At 38.1% G+C, this 21,862-nt stretch overlaps 1 protein-coding gene across 2 annotated transcripts in view; it reads left to right on the top strand.

The window, feature by feature from the left end:
- The window catches only part of ME2 (malic enzyme 2), an 89,420-nt gene that overhangs the window by 20,688 nt on the left and 46,870 nt on the right, over positions 1-21,862 (top strand). For both annotated transcript variants that reach the window (XM_069104136.1, XM_069104128.1), the window contains exons 2-7: positions 5,363-5,482; positions 11,046-11,179; positions 12,367-12,516; positions 16,098-16,173; positions 17,362-17,523; positions 17,873-17,976. In XM_069104136.1, the coding sequence (XP_068960237.1) occupies positions 5,375-5,482; positions 11,046-11,179; positions 12,367-12,516; positions 16,098-16,173; positions 17,362-17,523; positions 17,873-17,976 (734 nt within the window). In that variant the 5' untranslated portion in view covers positions 5,363-5,374. The remainder of the gene's footprint in view (positions 1-5,362; positions 5,483-11,045; positions 11,180-12,366; positions 12,517-16,097; positions 16,174-17,361; positions 17,524-17,872; positions 17,977-21,862) is intronic.

Raw genomic sequence — 21,862 nt, 5'->3', positions numbered from 1 at the left:
CTGCCCCCCCCCCCATTCCCTTCCCACTTAATCTCCTGTAGGGTGAGATTCCCTATTTAGTGTGTATGTCATTCACTCCCTAAGCCAAATTCAGTGAGAGTAAGGTTGTCTTATTCCCTTTTGCCTTCCTGTTTTTCCCCTCCATTGTAACAGTTTTCCCTTGTCTCCTCTAAATGAGATAATTTACCCCATTCTGTTTCTCCCCATCTCCTCTAAATGAGATAATTTACCCCATTCTGTTTCTCCCCATCTCCTCTCATTATATTCCTCTCTCACCTCTTAATTTCACCTTTTAAGTATCATACCTTCCTATTAAATTGGTCCTGTGCCCTCTATGTATAACTGTACACATATATACACACACTCACATATGTATTCATACACCCATATACCCTCCTATATAGACACATATGTATGTGTATATATGTATGTGTGTATGTATACACACACACATAAATTCCCTTCAACTATTCTCATACTGAGAAAAGTTTCATAAGTTACAATTATCGTTTTTCCATGTAGGAATGTAAATAGTTCAACTTTGATAAGTTCCTTATGATTTCTTTTCCCTGTTTACCTTCTCATGCTTCTCTTGCTTCTTGTATCTCAATGTGAAATTTTCTGTTCAACTCTGGTTTATTCATCATGAATGCTTGAAAGTCCTCTATTCCACTGAATGACCATATTTTCCCCTGAAACATGATACTCAGTTTTTCAGGGTAGGTGATTCTTGGTTTTAATCCTAGCTCCTCTGACCTCCAGAATATCATACTCCAAGCCCTTCAATCCCTCAGTGTAGAAGCTTCCAGATTCTGTGTTATCCTGATTGTTTCCACAATATTCAAATTGTTTCTTCCTGGCTGCTTGTAATATTTTCTCCTTGATCTGAGAGTTCCGGATCCTGGCTATAATATTCCTAGGAGTTTTCTTTTTGGGATCTTTTCCAGGAGGTGATCGGTAGATTCTTTCAACCTCTATTTTGCCCTCTGGTTCTAAATCATCAGGGCAATTTTCCTTGAGAATTTCTTGAAGGATGATTTCTAGGTTCTTTCTTTGATCATGGCTTTCAGGTAGTCCAATAATTTTTAAATTATCTCTCCTGGATCTATTTTTCAGGTCAGTGGTTTTTCCAATGAGATATTTCACATTGCCTTCTATTTTTTCATTTGTTTGGATCTGTTCAATAGTATCTTGATTTCTCATAAAGTCACTAGCTTCCATTTTCTCCAGTCTAATTCTGAAGGAATGATTCTCTTCAGTGAGCTTTTGAGATTCTTTTTCCATATGGCAAATTCGGCTTTTTTAGACATTCTTCTCCTCATTGCCTTTTTGAGCCTCTTTTGCCATCTGAGTTAGTCTATTTTTTAAGGTTTTATTTTCAAAATCCTGCTTAAGGCCCTCTATGGCCTGTAACCAGCTCATATTTTTCTTGGAAGCTTTTGATGCAGGAGTTCTGACTTCACTATCTTCCTTCTGTTCCATGCTTTGATCTTTTTTGTCCCCAAAATAGGAGTGTAAAGTTGGGTTGCTCTGTTTGCTTTGCTTCCTTTGCTTGCTCATGTTGCCACTCAATTACTTAACTTTTGAGCTTTTTGCCACAGTAGAACTCCGCTACCAGAGAGGGGAGCTTTGTCCCAAACACTGGGGTTTTCTCAGGTGCTGAAGCTATTAGTTGGCTGCCCTCTCTGAAGCCTCCACAAGCTCTGGCAAACTGGTCACGCACCCCAGGTGTCCACCCTAGACAGTGATCCAGATCCAAGCAGGTTAAAGCAAGAGGGAATACCCCTCAGACTGGTTGCTTGGTCCCCCTACAGTCTGCAGTCCAGGAGCTCTGAAGCAGGCTTGTGGTGCTGGACACCTCAGCCACTTCTCCCTCCAGGGGGCAAAGTCCAGACCGCACTCCCAGACCCCCTTTTCCCAAAGTCCATACTGCACTGACTTCTCACTTTGTCCTTAGCATTTATGGGTTGATAATTCTGGAAACTGCCACAGCTGCTGGTGATCTGAGTCCCTATAGCCAGAGGCTGGTTGTGGCCACTCAGAGGCTAAAACCTTCTGTTCACACGGGACTGGGCTTGGCTCCCAGAGCACTGCACTGGCTCCTTCCTGCCTGCCTGCTCAACTCTCTTCAGTGGGAAGTTAGCTTCTCCCTGTCATTTTGTGGGTTCTGTAGCTCCAAAGTTTGTTTAGAGTCGTTTTTCACATGAATTGGAAGAGGTGGAAGCGGGAGCCCCTTGGAAGTACTGTTTTTACTCTGCCATCTTGGCTCTGTTCCCCCCCCCCCTCCAGTTCCATTCTTAAAACTCTAGATTTCTTTCTCCACTACGCCTCCATGCCAGTATGTTTTCTTCCCCAAATTTTCAGTTTTCTTTTATTAAGTGTTGTCTTTCCCCATTATAAAGAAAGCTCCCTGAAGTCAGGGACTTTCTTTTTGCTTGTTTTTGTATTACCAGTGCTTGGCAATTAATAAGTGTTTGTTGACTTCTCTCAGCCTTAGTTTTCTCATCTGTAAAGTAGATGTAAATTGTGCTAACTTACATTATCTATATTATCTACTTTGATCCTTATACATGCCCTACCTTCTTTAAAGGATTATTGTAAGTAGTATTGTGAGGCAGTATATGTGAAAGGGCTTTAATTTTGCTATCATCAGACTGATGAAATTTTTTAAAGTACATTAGCATAAATAATTCCCTGGTCAAAAAAGATTCTAGTTTTAAAATTGGCATCATTTAATATTTGTGTGATTGCATAGTATCCAGATAAAATTGTAACAAAAACTATGAAGCAGTTAATGGAAGGATGTAGCATTCTTGCAGTGCTCTCTACATTGTTACTGTTGCTAGAAGTTCAGTTTTTAATTATATTATGGAAAAATCAAAATTCTCATTTGAGACAAATTTAAGATTTCAATCTCGGTATTTCCATTATGTAGTCCATCTCATTTACCTCCTCTATAAGTCTTGCTTATAGAATTTTAAGCATAACCTTGCTGATGTGTGAAGTGAATGCGATCGTTCAGTAATTTGAACATTCTTTGGCATTGCCCTTCTTTATTGATCTTTTCCAATCTAGTGACCACTCCTGAGTTTTCCAAATATGCTGGCATATTGAGTTTTAACAGCTTCATCTTTTAGGATTTCAAGTAGCTTAGCTGGTATTCCATCAACTCCACTAGCCTATCATACTTGATGCCATAAAACTGGATAATCCAAAAATTGTGTTTGGATTTGAAATGTATTACCAATTTACTTTTCTAATTTATTTTGGCTTGAGCTAACAATTGAAAGTAATACCTGTATTTTGAGCTTACAGTAAAGGCGGTATACCAGAAGTATACTATGAATAGGGATGATTAGCCAGTCTGAAATTAAAATCTTACCTTAAAAATATATCCAAAGTTAGCTAGCTACTCTAATCTATAAAAGAGACAATTAACAATGAACATAATAAAAGCAAGAATCTGTACACTGATAAGTTAGTATAATTTGGCCAAATAATGAAATGTATTTAGTGCAGAGATCTTTTAAGTTCTTTACTAGAATTAAAATTGTTACACATACTATACTATAATGCATGCCACATTGGTTTTTTTAAATAAAACTTTGCCCCTGAAATTAAATCCGCTTAAAGTATAGGTACTTGTATCAGCAATGCCATATTCACAATGCCTACGGAGATTACAAATATGCTGATATAATTATCCATCACAAAATACATCATGCTTGCCATATGGGGGAATAAGCTGGAAAATTTATTAAGATACCAAAAGACTGAGTCCCAAAACCAGAAAGTGAAAGCCATCAGAGTAGTTATGACATTGGCACAGGTAGATAAAGTAGAAAGCACCCACATTTTCAAGCCTTTGAAACAGAACAGGCTACTCAGGCAAAAGTCCTCCTCTCCCCACTCACAGCAACCACCCAGCGTCCGGGAAGCGCGCTCCCAGCAGCTCCGGCCCCTGGCAGTCCTCAGCAGGAGTCCTTAGCAGAAATTCTGGCTAACTCAAAAAGGACTTCGTGCTGCCTCTGCTGCTGCTGCCGCCGTGGCCGCCACTGCAGGAACTCTAGTTTGGCTTCCGCTTCCTCTTGCTCCACCCCTTCCTGCTACGTCAGCAAGTCCAATGGGGCATGGAAGATCTTTAAATCCCATAACCCTTACAGTACTAGACCTGTGATTTCATTGAAATGAGGATTTCAAAAAAAATATTGTGAAAGTAAAGCTAACAAGATTTGGCAGTAGATTTTATATATGGAGTCTGAGTGAGGAATTGAGAATGATAGATACTGAAGTTGTGGGCTTAGGTCACTAAGAAGAATGGTTGAGTCTTCAAGATTAATATGGTAAGTTTGGAAGAAAGGAGAGTTAGTTCTGTTTTTGATGTGTTGGGTTGAGATTTCTAAATATTATATTGCCAGTGTGTGTCAGAGACAGAACTTTGAATCCAGGTCTTCCTGGTTTCGAGGCCAGCTCTCTATCCACAAGCACCATATTGCTTGCCTTGAGAAGTTCTAGATAAGTTCACTGTGTCTCTATGGATGTCTGAAACTTTAGGCTTTCTCAAGTTACATACTTCTTTAACCCATTCTTTTTTTTTTTCTTTTTTGGAGGGGGGAGGGTAGGGCAGTTGGGGTTATGTGACTTGCCCAAGGTCATACGGCTTGTGTGTGTGTGTGTGTATGTGAAGTGTCTGAAGCCGTGTCCGAACCCAGGTCCTCCTGATTCCAGGGCCAGTGCTCCACTCACTGTGCCACCTAGCCACCCCGCTCTAACCCATTCTTAGGATATCTCAAGTTAAGGTCCCCACCTGGTTATTTATTTCAACCCTTTCTTAGTTCCCTACCCATCTCTAGATAATACTACTTGTCCCTTTCTCTCCGTCTTTTACCACAAATATTTAAATGATCTATGGAACTGGCCGTGGATTTGAACATCTCCTCTCCCCTCCTTCTGATGGTACTTGTCTCTATTTAGATAATTGTAGTGATGGTTCCTATGAAAACAAATTTGGCAGAATGCCTGCCCTAGCAGTTTTAAAGCTTCACCAGTCCTACAGGTAACACCATATATCAGGGTATAATATGAACTTTGCTGATGGCAAAAAAAAAAAATTATATTATTTCATCTACTCTTCCCTTCTCTCATCTTCTTGTTCTCCTGTTTTTTCTTCTACTCTTCTTAGAGTGCTCTTTCACCTCCTTTTTCAGATCACAAAGCCATATGCTAGAAATTGAAAAATAAATTTTGTATATGCATAAAACAAAGCTTTCTGAATGTGCTTTTGAAAATAAAACTTAGTTTGATATATTTTTGCCCCTAAAATTTTTTTTCATTTTATTTTTTTTTCATTGTTTTTTTCCAGGTGAAAGAAAAGATGTTCTCCAGATTAAGAGTAGTTGCCTCTCCTTGTGCATTGACATGTCGATGTGTACACACCAAAGAAAAAGGCAAGCCATTAATGTTGAATCCAAGAACAAACAAAGTTAGTAACATTAATACTACTATTCATTTTCTCTCTTATGTATTCGTTTAACACAGTATTTTGCTACCATCAAATAAATGATGTAACCAAGTTTTCAAATAAATATCATCAAATGAGCTTTTTTAGTTTTGAAAGTTTTATTATTCTGTGGAATTTGCTTCAGAGATGATGTGATAGCGTTTTTTAATATTTTATTTTTCCCAAATTACATGTAAAAGCAATTTTTAACATTTGTGGGATTTTAAAAATTGTTTTGAGTTCCAAATTTCATCCCTCCTTCCCTCCTCTCTCCACCTTCTTTGAGACAGTAAGCAAGCTGATAAAAGGTTATATATGTGCAATCATGTAATGTACTACCATATTAGTCATTTTGTGCAAGAAGCCTCAACCAAGAAGGAAGAAAAGTATGATTCAGTCTGTATGAAGACAGCATCATTCCTTTCTTGAGTCCTTTGGGCTTCTGACAGCATTTTTAATAAGAGAGTTTTCTGGCAGCGCTTCTGTTTTCTGTTGAAGTAAGGTATTTTGAATCTACGTTGGGTTGGACTAAGGGACAGATCATTTATAGTTAGGTACTTAATCTTCACTAGGAAGATTCCATCTAAAATGCATAATAGCACTCTGGAAGGAAGTATAACCCTTTAATTAGAAAACCCAGCTTCTTATAGCTTTCTGGATTCTGAGTCATCATTGTAATACTGAATTGTAAAGTAGCTAGAGCTTGTGTAGGTAACCCCACCTGTAACCTTACCTTTAGAACTTCTCTTAGGGGCAGTAAGGGAAATGCACTTCATGATGTGTCCCTTTTGTTTCTCCATTTCCAACTTGAATCAAAGCCCAAGGTAGATATTACTGCTCACTTGACAGGTAGTTAAAGCAGGATTTTTTTCTCAATGAATAGAAAAGGGTAGGTCTAAGTAGAGGAGCTTCTCTTATTAAGTCTTCTTTCTATTCTTTTTTTTTTCAAATGCTTTATTAACTTCTGATTTACATTATTCATTTCTGCCAGATTTTGAGTTACAAATTTTCTCCCCGTTTTTCCCCTACACACCGCCCCAAAATAGCAGTCCCACAGGATATGCCCTCCTCCAATCTGCTCTCTCCCCTATTTTCTCCCATACCCCTTTCAACTTTTCCAGTGGATCTCTATGCCCCAGTGCCTATATATCTTATTTCCTAATTGCATATAAAATAGTATACACACATATATATTTGAATATTTGACTTTAAAACTTTGAATTCCAGATTCAATCCCTTCCTCCCTTGTCACCCACCCTTACTTGTACATGTATGGCTGATGCAAAACAGTAACATAGTAGATATATTGTAAAAGACTGACTATATTTCCCTCCCTCCTATCCTACCTTGTTCTATTCTCCACTTTGATCCCGTCCCTTTTCAAAAGTGGGTGCTTCCAACTTTCCTCCCCCTGGTCTGTCCTCCCTTCCATCATTCCCCTTCCCCCCTACTCTCCTGTAGGGTGAGATACCCTATTTAGTGTGTATTTCATTGCCTTATCAAGCCAAGTTCAATGGAAATATGGTTGACCCATTCCGTTTTGCCTTCCTATTCTTCCCCTCTGTTGTAACCATTTTCACTTGCCTCTTCTATATGAGATAGTTTACCCCATTCTGTCTGTCCCCATCTCCTCTCATTATATTGCTCTCTCACCTCTTAATTTCACCTTTTAAGTATCATCCCTTCCTGTTAAATTGGTCCTGTGCTCTCTATATATGTATACCTGTAAACATATATACACACATTCACATATGTATTCATATGCCCATATAACCTCTTATACAGACATATATATATATATATATATTTCTATTCTCTTCAACTACTGAGAAAAGTTTCATAAGTTACAATTATTGTTTTTCCATGTAGGAATGTTAATAGTTCAACTTTGATAAGTTCCTTATGATTTCTTTTCCCTGTTTACCTTCTCATGCTTCTCTTGCTTCTTGTATCTGAATGTCAAATTTTCTATTCGACTCTGGTTTTTTCAGCAAGAATGCTTGAAAGTCCTCTATTCCACTGAATGACTATATTTTCCCCTGAAACATGATACTCAGTTTTGCTGGGTAGGTGACTCTTGGTTTTAATCCCAGCTCCCTTGACCTCTGGAATATCACATTCCAAGCTCTTTGATGCCTCAGTGTAGAAGCTGCCAGATCCTGCGTTAACCTGATTGTGTTTCCACAATATTCAAATTGTTTCTTCCTGGCTGCTTGTAATATTCTCTCCTTAATCTGGGAATTCCAGAACCTGGCTATAATATTCCTAGGAGTTTTCATTTTGGGATCTTTTTCAGGAGGTGATTAGTGGATTCTTTCAACCTCTATTTTGTCCTCTGGTTCTAAAACATCAGGGCAGTTTTCTTTGAGAACTTCCTGGAAGATGCTTTCTAGGTTTTTACTTTGGTCATGGCTTTCAGGTAGTCCAATAATTTTTAAATGATCTCTCCTGGATCTATTTTCCAGGTCAGTGGTTTTTCCCATGATATATTTCACATTGAATTCTATTCTTTCATTTGTTTGGATCTGTTTAACAGCATCTTGATTTCTCATGAAGTCATCAGCTTCCATTTGCTCCAATCTAATTCTGAAGCAATGATTCTCCTCAGTGAGCTTTCGAAATTCTTTTACCAGCTGGCAAATTCAGCTTTTTAAGGCATTCTTCTCCTCATTGCCTTTTTTAGCCTCTTTTGCCATCTGAGTTAGTTTATTTTTTAAGGTGTTATTTTCCTCAGTCAGGCTGTTGACTGTCATTTTGTAATTTTTTTGCATTGTTCTCATTTCTCTTCCCAATTTTTCCTCCACTTCTCTTACCTGCTTCTTAAGGTCCTCTATGGCCTGTAACCAGCTCGTATTTTTCTTTGAAGCTTTTGGTGCAGGAGTTCTGACTTCACTGTCTTCCTCCTGTTCCATGTTTTGATCCTTTTTGTCCCCAAAATAGGAGTCTAATGTTGGAATCTTCTTTCTGCTTTGTTTCCTTTGCCTGGTCATGTCGCTCCTCAGTCACTTGACCCCTGGGCTTTTTGCCACAGTAGGACTCTGCCACCAGACAGGGGAGCTTTCGTCCCAAATGCTGGGGTTTTCTCAGCTGCCGGAGGTATCAGATGGGTGCCCTCTCTGAGGCCTCCACACGCTCTGGCAAGCTGGACACACCCCAAGACCTCTACCTTAGACTGCAATCCAGATCCAAGAAGGTTAAAGCAAGAGCGATTACCCCTCAGACTGGTGCTTGGTCTCCCTACACTCTGCAGGCCAGGAGCTGAAGCTGCCACATGGCCCTGGCTGGCTGTTCTGGCTTCTCAGCGGCAAAAGCCACTCACTCCCACTTACTGGGTCCCAAAGTCCACACTGCACTGACCTCTCACTTTGTCCTTTGCATCTGTGTGTGGATAAATCTGGAGATGGCCACAGCTGCTGCTGATTTGTAGTCCCTCTGGCCAATGCTGGTTAGGCCCGCCCCGGGGCTAAAGCCTCGGGGTGGGGATGGGCTCAGCCCTGGGAGCACTGCTCTGGTGGATTCCTGTTGGCCTGTCCTCAGCGGGAGGTTAGCTTCTCTGTGTCATTTTGTGGGTTCTGCAGCTCCAAAATTTGTTTAGAGTCCCCTTTTTACATGGATTGGGGAAGGTGGAAGCCGGAGCTTAGCGGAGGTCCCGCCATCTTGACTCCACCCCGTCTTCTTTCTATTCTAAAAGCAATTACTTTGAAATTGTAAAGAACCCTATTCCTAACTGGCATACTTTTGTGAACTTTACAATTTTTTGCCAAATAAAATTTTAGCAAATTTAATTAATTAATTTTTAGTAATAAAATTTTAAATCATATTCCATAGTAAAGTATAATGTAAGTCTAATCTTCTCTCATATATTGCAAATATTATCTGTAAATATCTGTCAGTGAAATTCTCATATTAGGAAATTGACATTCAGATATTTTCAGAGAGAATTGAAAAACTCATTCTAAATTGACATTTTATCTTGGCTTAAGTAGGAGGTAAAGACAAAATAATTCATGCTAGTTATTTTGTCTTGTGACATCTAAAAATATGTGAGTTTCTAATTAAGAGATATGCCAGTTATCTGGAGACAGCCCTCCTCACTTTATCTTGGCATGAAAACCTAATTTATTTTTTATTACTGGCTTCATAGATTCTCAGAATTGGATGGGACCTCCATAGACATTTATTCTAAGCTATACCTGCAAAGCAGGCCCTTCCTCTGCATACTTGAGTGGCCATCTTTCAAGTCAGTTTGGGGGTAAAAGAGAAAAGGGGAGTTGGGGCAGCCAGGTAGCACAGCAAGTAAGAGCACCGGCTCCAGTGTCAGGATGACCTGGGGATCGAATCTGGGCTCAGACACTTAGCACCCAACCAGAAACACCTGGCCGTCTAACCTTGAGCAAGTTACTTAACCCCAATTGCTTAGGGGCGGCCAGGTAGCACAGCAAGTAAGAGCACCGGCTCCAGTGTCGGGATGACCTGGGGATCAAATCCGGGCTCAGATACTTAGCACCACACCCAGAAATAACTGGCCATATAACCTTGAGCAAGTTACTTAACTAACCCAATTGCTTAAAAAAGAGCGAGAGAGAGAAAAGGGGGTTTTAAAAAAGCTTTTTGAGGAGGGGAGAGCAAGGTTAAAGTCAGTATGTTTAAAGTCATAAAACTATCCCAACCTTTGAAGCTCAGAAGATTAAGAGGATTTATTTTAGTTATAGAGCATCTCTTGATACACTACTAGAACTTACTTTCTACTTGTGTTTTCTAGAAAGAAATTAGCTGCTTTTCAGGTTTTAATGAAATTTACTAACTTTACTAATTAGCAATAGGTAGACATTTTTACTAGTAATCTACCAAAACTAAGATTTTGTATTAATCATGTAATTTAATTGATCACCTAATTTAATTGATTAGGTCACAGACATAATATTTGATATAGTACTTGAATGCTCATGTTAAATATATGGTAAAAGTACCCAATCCCAACTCTTACCTATGGTAATACTAATAGGAAAGGCATTAATAAGTGAAATCCATAAATATTCCTAAAACTTAGTTTTAGGCATCTAGTCTTTACCATAGCTAATCAGTGCTAGTAAAATTGACTGTGTTTTGAGTTTCACCTCCGCACCTATAAGGTACTAATAATGAAGGAAAAGAGTAGCAAAAGCTTAGTCAATAAAAGTTTATTAAGAGCCTGGTATGTGTGAGGCACTGTGGTAAGAGCTGAGGGTATAAAGAAAGGCAGAAGTCAGTCCTTACCCTTGAGGAGCTTCCAGTCCAGTGAAGGAGTCCTCATGCAAATAACCATAAGCAAACAAGCTATATACAGGATAACTAGGAAGCAATCAACAGAGGGAAGACACTAGAATCAAGTAGAACAGGAACTTACTGTAGTGGGTGAGATTTTTAAAAAGCCAAGAAGTGTAGATATGAATAGGGGAAAGGGGGTTAGGTAATTCAAAGACAAATAATTAATAATTCTGAAATTTGCTTATGAATATGGGTTAATTTTTTAAAATAAAGAATATTTTGCCCTTTCCTCCTTTAGGGAATGGCATTTACATTGCGAGAACGACAAATGCTTGGACTTCAAGGACTTCTGCCTCCTAAAATAGAGACACAGGATATTCAAGCTTTACGATTCCATAGAAACATACGAAGAATAAGCGACCCTTTGGAAAAGTGAGAGTTTGTCAGAAACTTGTTTTTTGTTCGTTCTGTGGGGTGTTGGTTTCAGTTTGTAAGATTGAGACTGCTTGTGTTGTTGTGCTATAACTGTGCTTTTGACTTTTGACTAAAATTTATTTTATTTCAGTTATTTGAATAGCCTTATTTCACTTTTATTTATCGTTATAAATTATTGTGGGAAAAGGCTTTGAGATTCATACTAGGCTCAGTAGAATTATAGAATATTAGAATTAGAAAAAGAATTTAATTTCTAGATCGACCATTTTCATTTAGTCTGACTTTTCGCCCACTGCAGGAATTTCCTCTACAATATCCCTTTGTATCTAGATGATTATTTGAAAATTCTTTCTTTTAATGGGTCAGAATCTGCTTCCATTTATTCTAGTTCTTTCTTTCTGTCCTCTAAAGCTACAAATTAAGTCTAATCCCACTTCCATGTAATTACCCTTGTTATGTTTGAAAATAGCTGCCGTGTCTTCCCCCTAGTCATCTTTCTGTATTCCATGTATCTCTTTCCTGTTGTTTTTTTCTAACGTGGCTTTGATTTCAAACCATTTACCAAATTAGTCTCCCTATTCTGGCTATACTTCATTTGTCTCAGAGAAGCAATATGGTATAAAGGAAAGAGTAATAGATTTAATTAGGAAAGACATGGGTTCAAATCCCCTCTCTGGCACTGAATAGGTATGTGACCAGATTTTAACCTACTTGAGAGATATTGTGACAGTAATACTTTAGTTTTGTATGCTGCCTTCTCTATCTATTTTCTGTTGCCCAGAACTGATCAAAGGGAGCTTATAAAGAACTTTGTAGTAACCTATTTTTAGTCATTTTGATTTTAAATACTGTTTGCTTTCCTAGAACCTATAAATATTTTAGTTCTCTTTCATAATTTGTCTTGTTATGTATTTAAGTACGTTTAAGTACATAAGTAAATTATACTTTTATTGGTTAATGTTAATTCATAGAGTTGAATGAAGATTTTCTTTGTTTTATTTTTCTGAATTTATAGTCAGAAACACTAATTTTTATGATCATATTGCTTTAAAAAGTAGTGCTTTCCATGTTATTAACCAAGTGATAATGTGCAGAGCTATATTCATGTATTTTTTTGAATGGTTAATATGTTAGCATGAGCAGTAAATTATCTCTGTCTGTTTGTTTACTATGCTTGTTTTCAGATATATCTACATAATGGGAGTCCAAGAAAGAAATGAAAAGTTATTTTACAGGATTCTTCAAGATGATATTGAAAGATTAATGCCAATAGTATATACCCCAACGGTGGGTCTAGCCTGTTCACAGTACGGACACATCTTTAGGAGACCAAAGTAAGGCTAATTCTAATTTATATTTAGAAATTATTATGATCGTGGTTTATAGAAGACACTGTATTATACTTTGTTGAATCTGCAATTCTTTCCTATATGTTGATATGCCTCTTATTCCTCATGTCTTCCATCCATTCTCCATATTACAGTAGCTTAAATGAAAGTGACAGAAAAAACAACATGCAGACTGCTATTTTGACAGAAGTGATTATTGCCATATTCCCTCAAAATATTACATGAATTTCATCTATTTCATGCTCAAAAAACATAAGCGCAATACTAAGTTATAATAACTAATGCTTACATACTTCCTTATAGTTTATAAAGCATTTTCTGTAAGTAGATTGTATTGTAATTTATTTTTTACAGATGAGGAAATTTAGGTCTCAGAAATTTAGTGTTGAAGTCAGGATGAAAACAGGTCTTTCGATTCTCCATCTGTTCTTTTGACTATACTAGGATGCTGCTTTGGGAACTCTTTTCTGAATTCTGGTAGAGATACATTCTACTTTTCATTAAAACTATATTTGATAATCTGGTCATGACTACCTTCTGACTAAGAGATTTTCCTCAGTTCCTTTTTAACTTGATATTTTTCTGCCCATTTTTCCACTTTCATAAGATAAACTAATAATTTAAGCCACATTTTCCATTAAGGTAACTAGATAGTCGCTTTTCTAGTTCTGAGTACCTTGAGCACACACAAATTCATGTCTACTGAGTTTTCTTGACTTTTTTCTCTAATCATTTAATCATGTTCTAATGCTTTATGTTCTGCTAATAGAGCTAAACAAAAATCTTGCCACACATCTTCCACAGTCCTCTTCCTCCTTCTCTCTCTCTCTCTCTCTCTCTCTCTCTCTCTCTCTCTCTCTCTCTCTCTCTCTCTCTCTCTCTCTCTCTTAAATGTGAAGCTAAATATACTGAAATGTAGCCTCCTAACTGTTGCTCTTCCCATTAGACTGGCCTCCTTCTCATCCATTCTGCACACTACCACCCATTGTCCTTCTGAAAAGACTGCTTTGATTATACCCTTCCCTTAACTAATTATGTCCTTTCTATAACTCATCCCAAACCTACTGTTTTAACTTTTCTTCCCACTATTCCACTTGAATTTTTTTATTTCATCCAGACTGGTGACCTTATTATCCCCTAACTATCCCTGGATCATAATTTTCTCTCTGACTGCTAATTTTCTTTCTCATACCTGAAAAGCCCTCCCCATACCTCTCTACCTAGCTGACCTCAAAGCTTCAATGCCTAACTTAGCTTATTCTTCCTGAAGACTTCTGTAGCTTTCATTGATCTGTCTCTTCTCTGACAGGTGTGTGTATGTGTGGGAGAGTGGGATAAAGGACCTGAAAGCTAGAGACATGGAGGGTTGTGTATATGTGGAGAAGGGGGAAATTTGTGTGTGTGAAGGTGGGGAAAGGTATTCTTGGGGATCCTATGTGTGGCTTCCTGGCTGTAGAGGAGCTTCTGCAGGGCTGGAGATAGGATTGTATATGAGAGGGCAAAGGAAGGAGTTTCTTTGGTGCATGAAAGTGAGTCTGAGGGGAGGACATTCAGCTTCCCTTCTGCTGAGGGGGAAGTCTGGGATTCTGATCCTAGAAGGAAAAAAAAAGGGAGTGATTGGGAGGAGAAATGATCTAGACACCAGTGACTCCTCTGTGCCTACACCTACCCTGAAAGGAGTAACCCAAGGTTTACCTGCCTTCTGATTCTTCATCTACATTAAGGACCTAGACCATGCTTATGTATATTTATCTATGTGGATATAGAGTCCTGTATATGTAGAGATGACTGAATTTGAGCCTGCTCCAGGACATTTCTTTTTGTTGGCTCAAGGGTCATGCCTTATTAAGAGAGATGAACCTTTTCCATAATAGTTTTAAAATATCTGAGCAGCCATATTGTGTCTCTTATAACAGCCCTATTTACCAAGCAAAACCATACAAACCAGAAAGCCAAATTTTTCATTAAATTATACAGAAAGGAAGAGAGCAACCTATTCCCAATCTCAACCTGGTCCAGGGATATAGAAGGGAAAGAGGAAAGCAGGTAAAAGGGAGGAATCATGAGATCTGGAGAAAGAACCTAGGAAATGGTATATCTAGATGAGGAGGTAGCAACTGGCAAAGAGAGAGAGTTAAAGAAAACTTTTGGAGGCAGCTAGGTGGCACAGCAAATAGAGCACTGGCCCTGGAGTCAGGAGGACTTGAGTTCAAATGCAGCCTCAAACGTAACACAAAAACTAGCCGTGTGACCTTGGGCAAGTCACTTAACCCCAATTGCCCTCGCAAAAAAAAAAAAAGAAAGAAAACTTCCCAACAACTATAGCTACCCAGTAGGGAAATGGGTTACCTCAAGAGAATTTTCCCAGTCAGATTTGAGTTGGACTAGATGACCTTTAAAATCCCTTCTAACGCCAAGATACTGTGATACTTTTTGTCTATGCCACTCACACTTCATATTCATTACCTTGTCATTTCTTATTTCTTTGGTTATTTTAAGCTTTGTCAGTAGTACCATGACTTACATATTTTTATCCTCTGCTGTACCCAGCACAGCGCTTTTTTTTTAAAAAGCAATCGGGGTTAAGTAACTTGCTCAAGGTTACACGGCCAGTTATTTCTGGGTGTGGTGCTGAGTATCTGAGCCCGGATTTGATCCAGGTCATCCTGACACTGGAGCCGGTGCTCTTACTCGCTGAGCCACCTGGCCGCCCCTAAGCAATTGGGGTTAAGTAACTTGCTCAAGGTTACACGGCCAGGTGTTTCTGGGTGGGTGCTAAGTGTCTGAGCCCGGGATTCGATCTCCAGGTCATCCCAACACTGGAGCCGATGCTCTTACTCGCTGTGCTACCTGGCCGCCCCCAGCACAGCACTTTTTGCCATATTAGATGTTTGATAGATATTTTTTGGTTGGCAAATGATTATTTGGTCCAGGTTAGATTCAGACTTGGAACAGCAACATAGAGATTAAGTGTCAGGATGAGTTGGCACAAGATTGGAAATCATAGCAAAAGTGGATTCCACTTCTTTAATTTCCGTTTGGCTTTATCTTCTAAAATTCATTTTGGTAGGGGAAGGAGGAATTTTTTTCCAAATGATTAAACTTCCTTTACTCTGGATAAGAATATTTTATTTTATATGACTTTGTACTTTAAATTGTGATCTCCCTTAAAGGCTTTTAATATATTTTCTTCTCTCTTTGCTTCTCTTTCAAACTTTACTGAAGTTTTTATATTGATTGATAGTTACTATAGTTTCATACTTTCTCATATTCATGATTGACTTTTATATCATTTTGATAGTTTTTAGCTTATTTGAGTATGGTAGCCTGATCCTACATAAAATAATGGCAGCGTTTAAATGTAATAATGTCCCCTGACAGCTGTGCAGTGAGCAGTTTTATCAGTGTGACATAATTAGATCAATTTGGAAATATACAGTGGCTTGACTTTTCTCAACAAACTACATAAAGTAGTCTAATTTACTAATAGTTGGGAGGGAGGGACTTCATAACCCACAAGAAAGCAAACTATTGTAAAGTGCAAAAGTGTTTTTGTTCTGTTGCAGGGGATTATTTATTTCAATCTCAGACAGAGGCCATATTAGATCAATTGTGGATAACTGGCCAGAAAATGATGTTAAGGTACTAATAGCACAACTCTCCCTTTCACAATGTTGTCTTTCCCTTTTAGTTACCTATGTACATACACACCAACATTTTTCATTGTTACCGTAGTTCTATGTCAGAGTGCTTTTTTAATGAGGATATCATGGTATTGTACAAATGTAAGGGGTAGCCTTTCACTTTAGGAATCACTGATGAAAAGATCAGCTGACTCAGAGAAAGAGAAGAGGGCTACAGTGCTGAGCTCTGCCTGCCCCCTGCTTCTTTTAGACATTGGTCTCTTCATATTTAAAATACCAAGAAGCTTTATTTTGGGGGTTCATGAATTTATTCTGTGTGTAAGACTAATTGCTAGATTTTCTTATTCTTTAAAAGCTCTAGGTTAGATCCATTTCCTGTTTTAACAAAAGCATTTCACATATTTTCCTCCATGTTTTACAACAACAGTATGAAGTACATAATAGTAATATACCCATTTTAAAATATGAAGAAACAGCTTATAGAGGTAGAACTAGAATTCTAAACTCAAATCTTTGGATTCCAAATCCATTACTATTTCCATAAGTTGCCTCTCCTTTTTTCTTTCATCAAATACAATTTTAGCACCTTTACCTGTAGGTGCTTTTGTTTATACATTTTCATGCTCGAATACCTCACTAAAAAATCTATTTTAGAAAGAACTTTATTCGATCTAATTGAGGGGATAAATACTTAGAGAATGAAATTCGCAGCGCTATCTAAGCCTTTTAGCTTTATCCTTAGCTAAAGAGCTGTCTTTATCTATTATAATATTTTAGGAATCCACCTCATGCATGTATTGATTGTGACAGCTTCTTTTGTTTTCCTTCCGTAAGTATAGTGAATTGACACATGTAAGGCTTTTGTTCCTTAATCACATTCTTTTGCCTTTATGTTTAAATTAAAGGCTTACCAGGGAGAAGACTTTTGTACTTAAGCCAGAATTTTAAGCAGAGAGAAATTACTTTAATTAATTCATTACCTTTTTAACATGCTTTTACCCTTAAGAAGTAGTTCTACAATGTCAGGTGTGCTTTTTAGATTCTTTTCTTTTAAAGCTTTTAAGGTAAATAATTTGAATTACGAAGTTATAGTTGCAAGTACAATAAAAAGTAAATCCTGTAAAAATACCATTTTAACCTCTAATATTTTGATTTAACTTTTAATGTGTATCTTTTTGTAATTAAGGCTGTTGTGGTAACTGACGGAGAGAGAATATTGGGTCTTGGAGATCTGGGTGTCTATGGAATGGGAATTCCAGTAGGAAAGCTTTGTTTATATACAGCTTGTGCTGGAATACGACCAGATAAGTGCCTCCCTGTGTGTATTGACGTGGGAACTGACAATCCAGTGAGTTTAACATTTTCCACCCTCTGATTTGTCTTCCACTTCTTTGTTATAAAAATAATTTCTCCTGTATTTTTTCCTGATTGGTGAATAAGAAAGGCAGAAATTTTCTAGGAGTTATATTTGGGGGGGCTCTGAATTATTGATTGAATTTGGCTTAGCTACAGGTTTTGTGGCCAGAAGTAAACATATTATATCTGGTGTGATAAACTGAAGTCTCAAGCTACTAAAGGGGTTTTAGGAAAAATAACAAGAATCTTAGTTTTTTGTTAATTCATTTCATGCTACATTTTTACATAGAAATTATGTAAATAAGATTATTTATTTTTATACTGTTTGTTTTCTTTTATAGTCACTCTTAAAAGATCCATTTTATATGGGTTTATATCAGAAAAGAGATCGCTCCCAGCGTTATGATGACCTGATTGATGAATTTATGGAAGCCATTACTGACAGGTATTTAATGAAATTACAGATATATCAAAGTATTAAAGAAAATTACTGGTTTGTATGAGGGGGGTTCCAGTTACAAGTTAAATTTAAATTTCTGTGTTAAAAATAGCAAGAGAACTTTGTAAGATAATAACATGTATGTAACACTTTAAGGTTTGCAGAGTGGTTTGTAAGGATTGCATGTTAACTCATTTGATCCTCACAACAGACCTGTAAAGTAGGTGCTCGTGTTACCGTTGTTTTACATATAGGAAACCGAGGTTGAGAGAGGTTAAGTGACTTGCCCAGTATTAACACAGCTAGGAAGTGTCTGAGGTGAGATTTAAACTCAAGTCTTCCTGACTCCCCAAGTCCAGAGCTCAATGCATTGTATCCACTAGCTTCTTCATTATGAAATCATCCCTCATTTGTATTACACTTTAAAGTTTACAAAACACTTTGCTCACAAGAACCTTATGAGATAAATAGTGAAAGTATTGTCCATTTTTTCAGAGATAAAATGGAAGCTCAGAGCTGTTAAGTGACTTGCCCACTGTCACACAGTACAACATGGGAACCCAAATTTGAACACAGATCTCTTAGGTTCCAAGTCCAGGATTCTTTCCATTAACAAACTAAAGAAATCTGGATATAGATGTTTATTTTTAAAGAAAAATTCTCAGTTTCTGATCCAGAAAGATAGACAGAGATTACATTTAAAAGGACATTTCAGTTCTTTTTGTTTCTTGATTAGATCTACTAATAATTGAGGGATGTGCAATTGCAATACTGGGCTTAACCCTTGCCAGTTGAATTTTTCTGTTTGTAGCTTCAGTTTGCAAATGCTGATTCTTCCCTAAAAATTAGAAACCTTCCTAACTGGAAAAAATATTGGAACAAATTGACAGTTTACCAATTCTCAATATTAGGAGCTAGTAAATATTTGTTTGTTTTCTTCTTAAATAATGAACATGAAATGCTCTCATTACCTTTGGCTCCTCATTCCAGTTTTTTAGCAACCTAAGAGCTAATAAAATTCTAACTGGAATTTCTGTTAAGTCCCATGTCTGATTGTCCTCCAGCAATTTGGGGAACAGCCACACAACAATCTGAGATATTCTTCTTATACTTGAATACAGTTTATCAAGTAACTCTTGTTCTTGAGGCCAAACAATCTCAATGTCTTTTTTTTATTTTTGTTATTTATTTAGAATTAATTTTTCCCCAATTATATGTAAACAACAGTTTTTAATATTTGTTCTTAAAACTTTGAGTTCCAAATTCTCTCCCTTCCTCTCTCCTCACCACTCTCCCATTAGAAAGGCAAGCAGTTCCATATAGGTTATATATGTATGGTCATGCAAAACATATCCATAATAGTCATGTTGTGAAAAAAAAAACATAGATTTAAAAAACTGAAGGAAAATAAAGAAAGTGAAAAACATAAAAGTTACTTCAGTCTGTATTCAGATAACGTCAGTTCTTTCTCTGGGGATGGATAACATTTTTCATCCTAAGTCCTTCAGAGTTGTCATGGATTATTGTTTTGCCGAGAATAACCAAGTCATTCCCAGCTGATCATCCTACAATATTGCTATTACTTTATACCCATTACATTTTACTTTGCAACAACCCATGTAAGTTTCTAGGTTGCTCCGAGACCATCCTGCTCATCATTTCCCATAGCACAATAGTATTCCATTACAATTACACACCACAATTATTCAGCCATTCCCCAATTGATGCACATCCCCTCAATTTCCAGGTCTATACCCCAAAAAAAGAGCTACCACAAACATTTTCTGTATATATAGGTCCTTTTCCCTTTTGTTTTTTATCTCTTTTGGGATACAGACCTAGTAGTGGCATTGCTATGTCAAAGGGAATGCATGTTTTTATAGCCCTTTGGGCATAGTTCCAAATAGTGCTCTACAGAATGGTGTAATATAATACCAAGCAAGGCAACTTCCCAGGTTCAAAATACCAGCATAGGTGCTCTCCATTTTATTCAGTAACAAACCCAGAACAGAGAAGATCAAAACATGACATCATTCCAAATACAGCATTTACTAAGTGTGATTAAATAATCTCCAAGCACTACCCCACCCCAGGACCTTCCAATCATTCAATCAATTACAAAGTCCCTGTTCTAAATACTTCTCCACCCCTAGGCTATACCTTCATTTAGTCCACCACAAAGCCCCTCTTCTCAAATGGAGATTAGTTTCCAAACATAAGGTCAAAAGTTCCCCACCCCTGGATCACAATTGAATCTACCCCAGAGTTACATCAAGTTTAAACACAGCACTTAATACCCAAATGGAGGTCTTTTCTTCATCTTGACACGAGGCAAGTTCTCAGCAATCTTAGTTCCTGGGGAGACAAGGCTTAGCAAAGCCACAAGATACATTGCCAGTCCCTTCATGAATTTATCCTCTGTCTGTAGAACAGTCCTAGAACCCCTGAACACATTAGCAAAGCCCTCTCCCAGGATTTCTGTAAACATACAACAAGAAAATCCTTCTTCAGGGCTTCTGAACCAACAGAAAGGCTCCCAGACCCCTGCAACAACAGCACTGTCCTTCACCAGTGGACAGTATTCATTCTGTCTGCAGGACAGTCTCCAGACCCCTGCAACAACAGCACTGTCCCTCACCAGTGGACAGTATTCACTCTCTGTCTGCAGGACAGTCTCAGGGCTTCTTAGCGAACAGCCAGGTTCCAGGACTTCTTCAACAAAAGGACTGTCTTTCACCAGTGGACAAATCTGGCAAAACAACATCAAAACAGACAGACAAAGTACCAGCAAAACAGCCATGTCTCCTCAGTCCTTGGCAGCTCAGGGGGCAGGTCTCAAAAGTCCAGGGCAATTCAAAGCGGACACCAGCAATTCTCTTAGTCTCAGTCTCTCTCTCTCTCTCCACGAGGTGCTGCTTCCAAAAAGATCTTCCGCCTCTCTCTTATCTCTCCAAATCTATGTCACCAGCTCCTCCCAGTTCAGGACTTTCTTTTCACATCAACAAGCCCATCCCACAGGTGGGATTAACAAACTCTGGGCTTTAACACAATCAATTTGAAAACCAAGCCAATACAGGGGAATCTTTAATTGCCATTACTATCACAAATGGCTTAATCATTTCACAACTCTGACAGCAGTACATTAATGTGTCATTTTTCCCATATCCCCTCCAACATTTGTCTCTCACCTCCTCTGTCCCATTATCCAATCTAATAGGTATGAAGTACCTCATAGTATCTCAGAACTGTCCCAACTTGTATTTCTCTAATCAATAGTGAGTTTGAATACCTTTTCACATGGCTGTAGACAGATTTAATTACCTGATCTGAAAACCAGTTGCATCCTTTGATCATTTATCAATTGGGGAATGGCTCTTATTTTTATAAATTTGGCACAATTCTCTGTATATTAGAGAAATGAGGCCTTTATCAGAGAAGCTTGCCCTGGAACTGTTCTACCACTGCTCCAAGCTCTGCCATGCCAGAGCTCCCCCTCAGCCCCAGGACTGCGACCCAGATCCAGTTATGGGCAAAACAACAGAATCCTGCCTCAGTGCCAGCAAAGAGACCCCTGTAATCTCCTTCTGATCAGTTGTTCGATACCCTTACTGTCTCTGGGCTGAGTGCTCCAGAAGTAGCCACTGTTATTCCCACTGCCTCGGGGCTATCCTGAGGCCGGAACTGGATGGCTATTCCTCTCTCACCCAGGTCCAACACACCTTTCCTACTGACTTTCTAAGTTGTCTTTGGTGTTTGTGGGTTGAGAAGTCTGGAAATTGCCATAGTTGCCAGGGATTCAGTGCCCTGAGGCCTGCTCTGGGTTTGCTGGTATAGCATGTGCTGGACTGTGCTTCTCTCTTAGCCTGGTGCAATAGACCTTTCCTGTCAACCT

The sequence above is a fragment of the Petaurus breviceps genome, unplaced genomic scaffold, assembly GCF_028583685.1.
Source record: "Petaurus breviceps papuanus isolate PSGF00001 unplaced genomic scaffold, PetGlider_PUasm1.0 131, whole genome shotgun sequence".
Lineage (NCBI taxonomy): Eukaryota > Metazoa > Chordata > Mammalia > Diprotodontia > Petauridae > Petaurus > Petaurus breviceps.
This window is presented reverse-complemented; position numbering and strand designations above follow the sequence as displayed.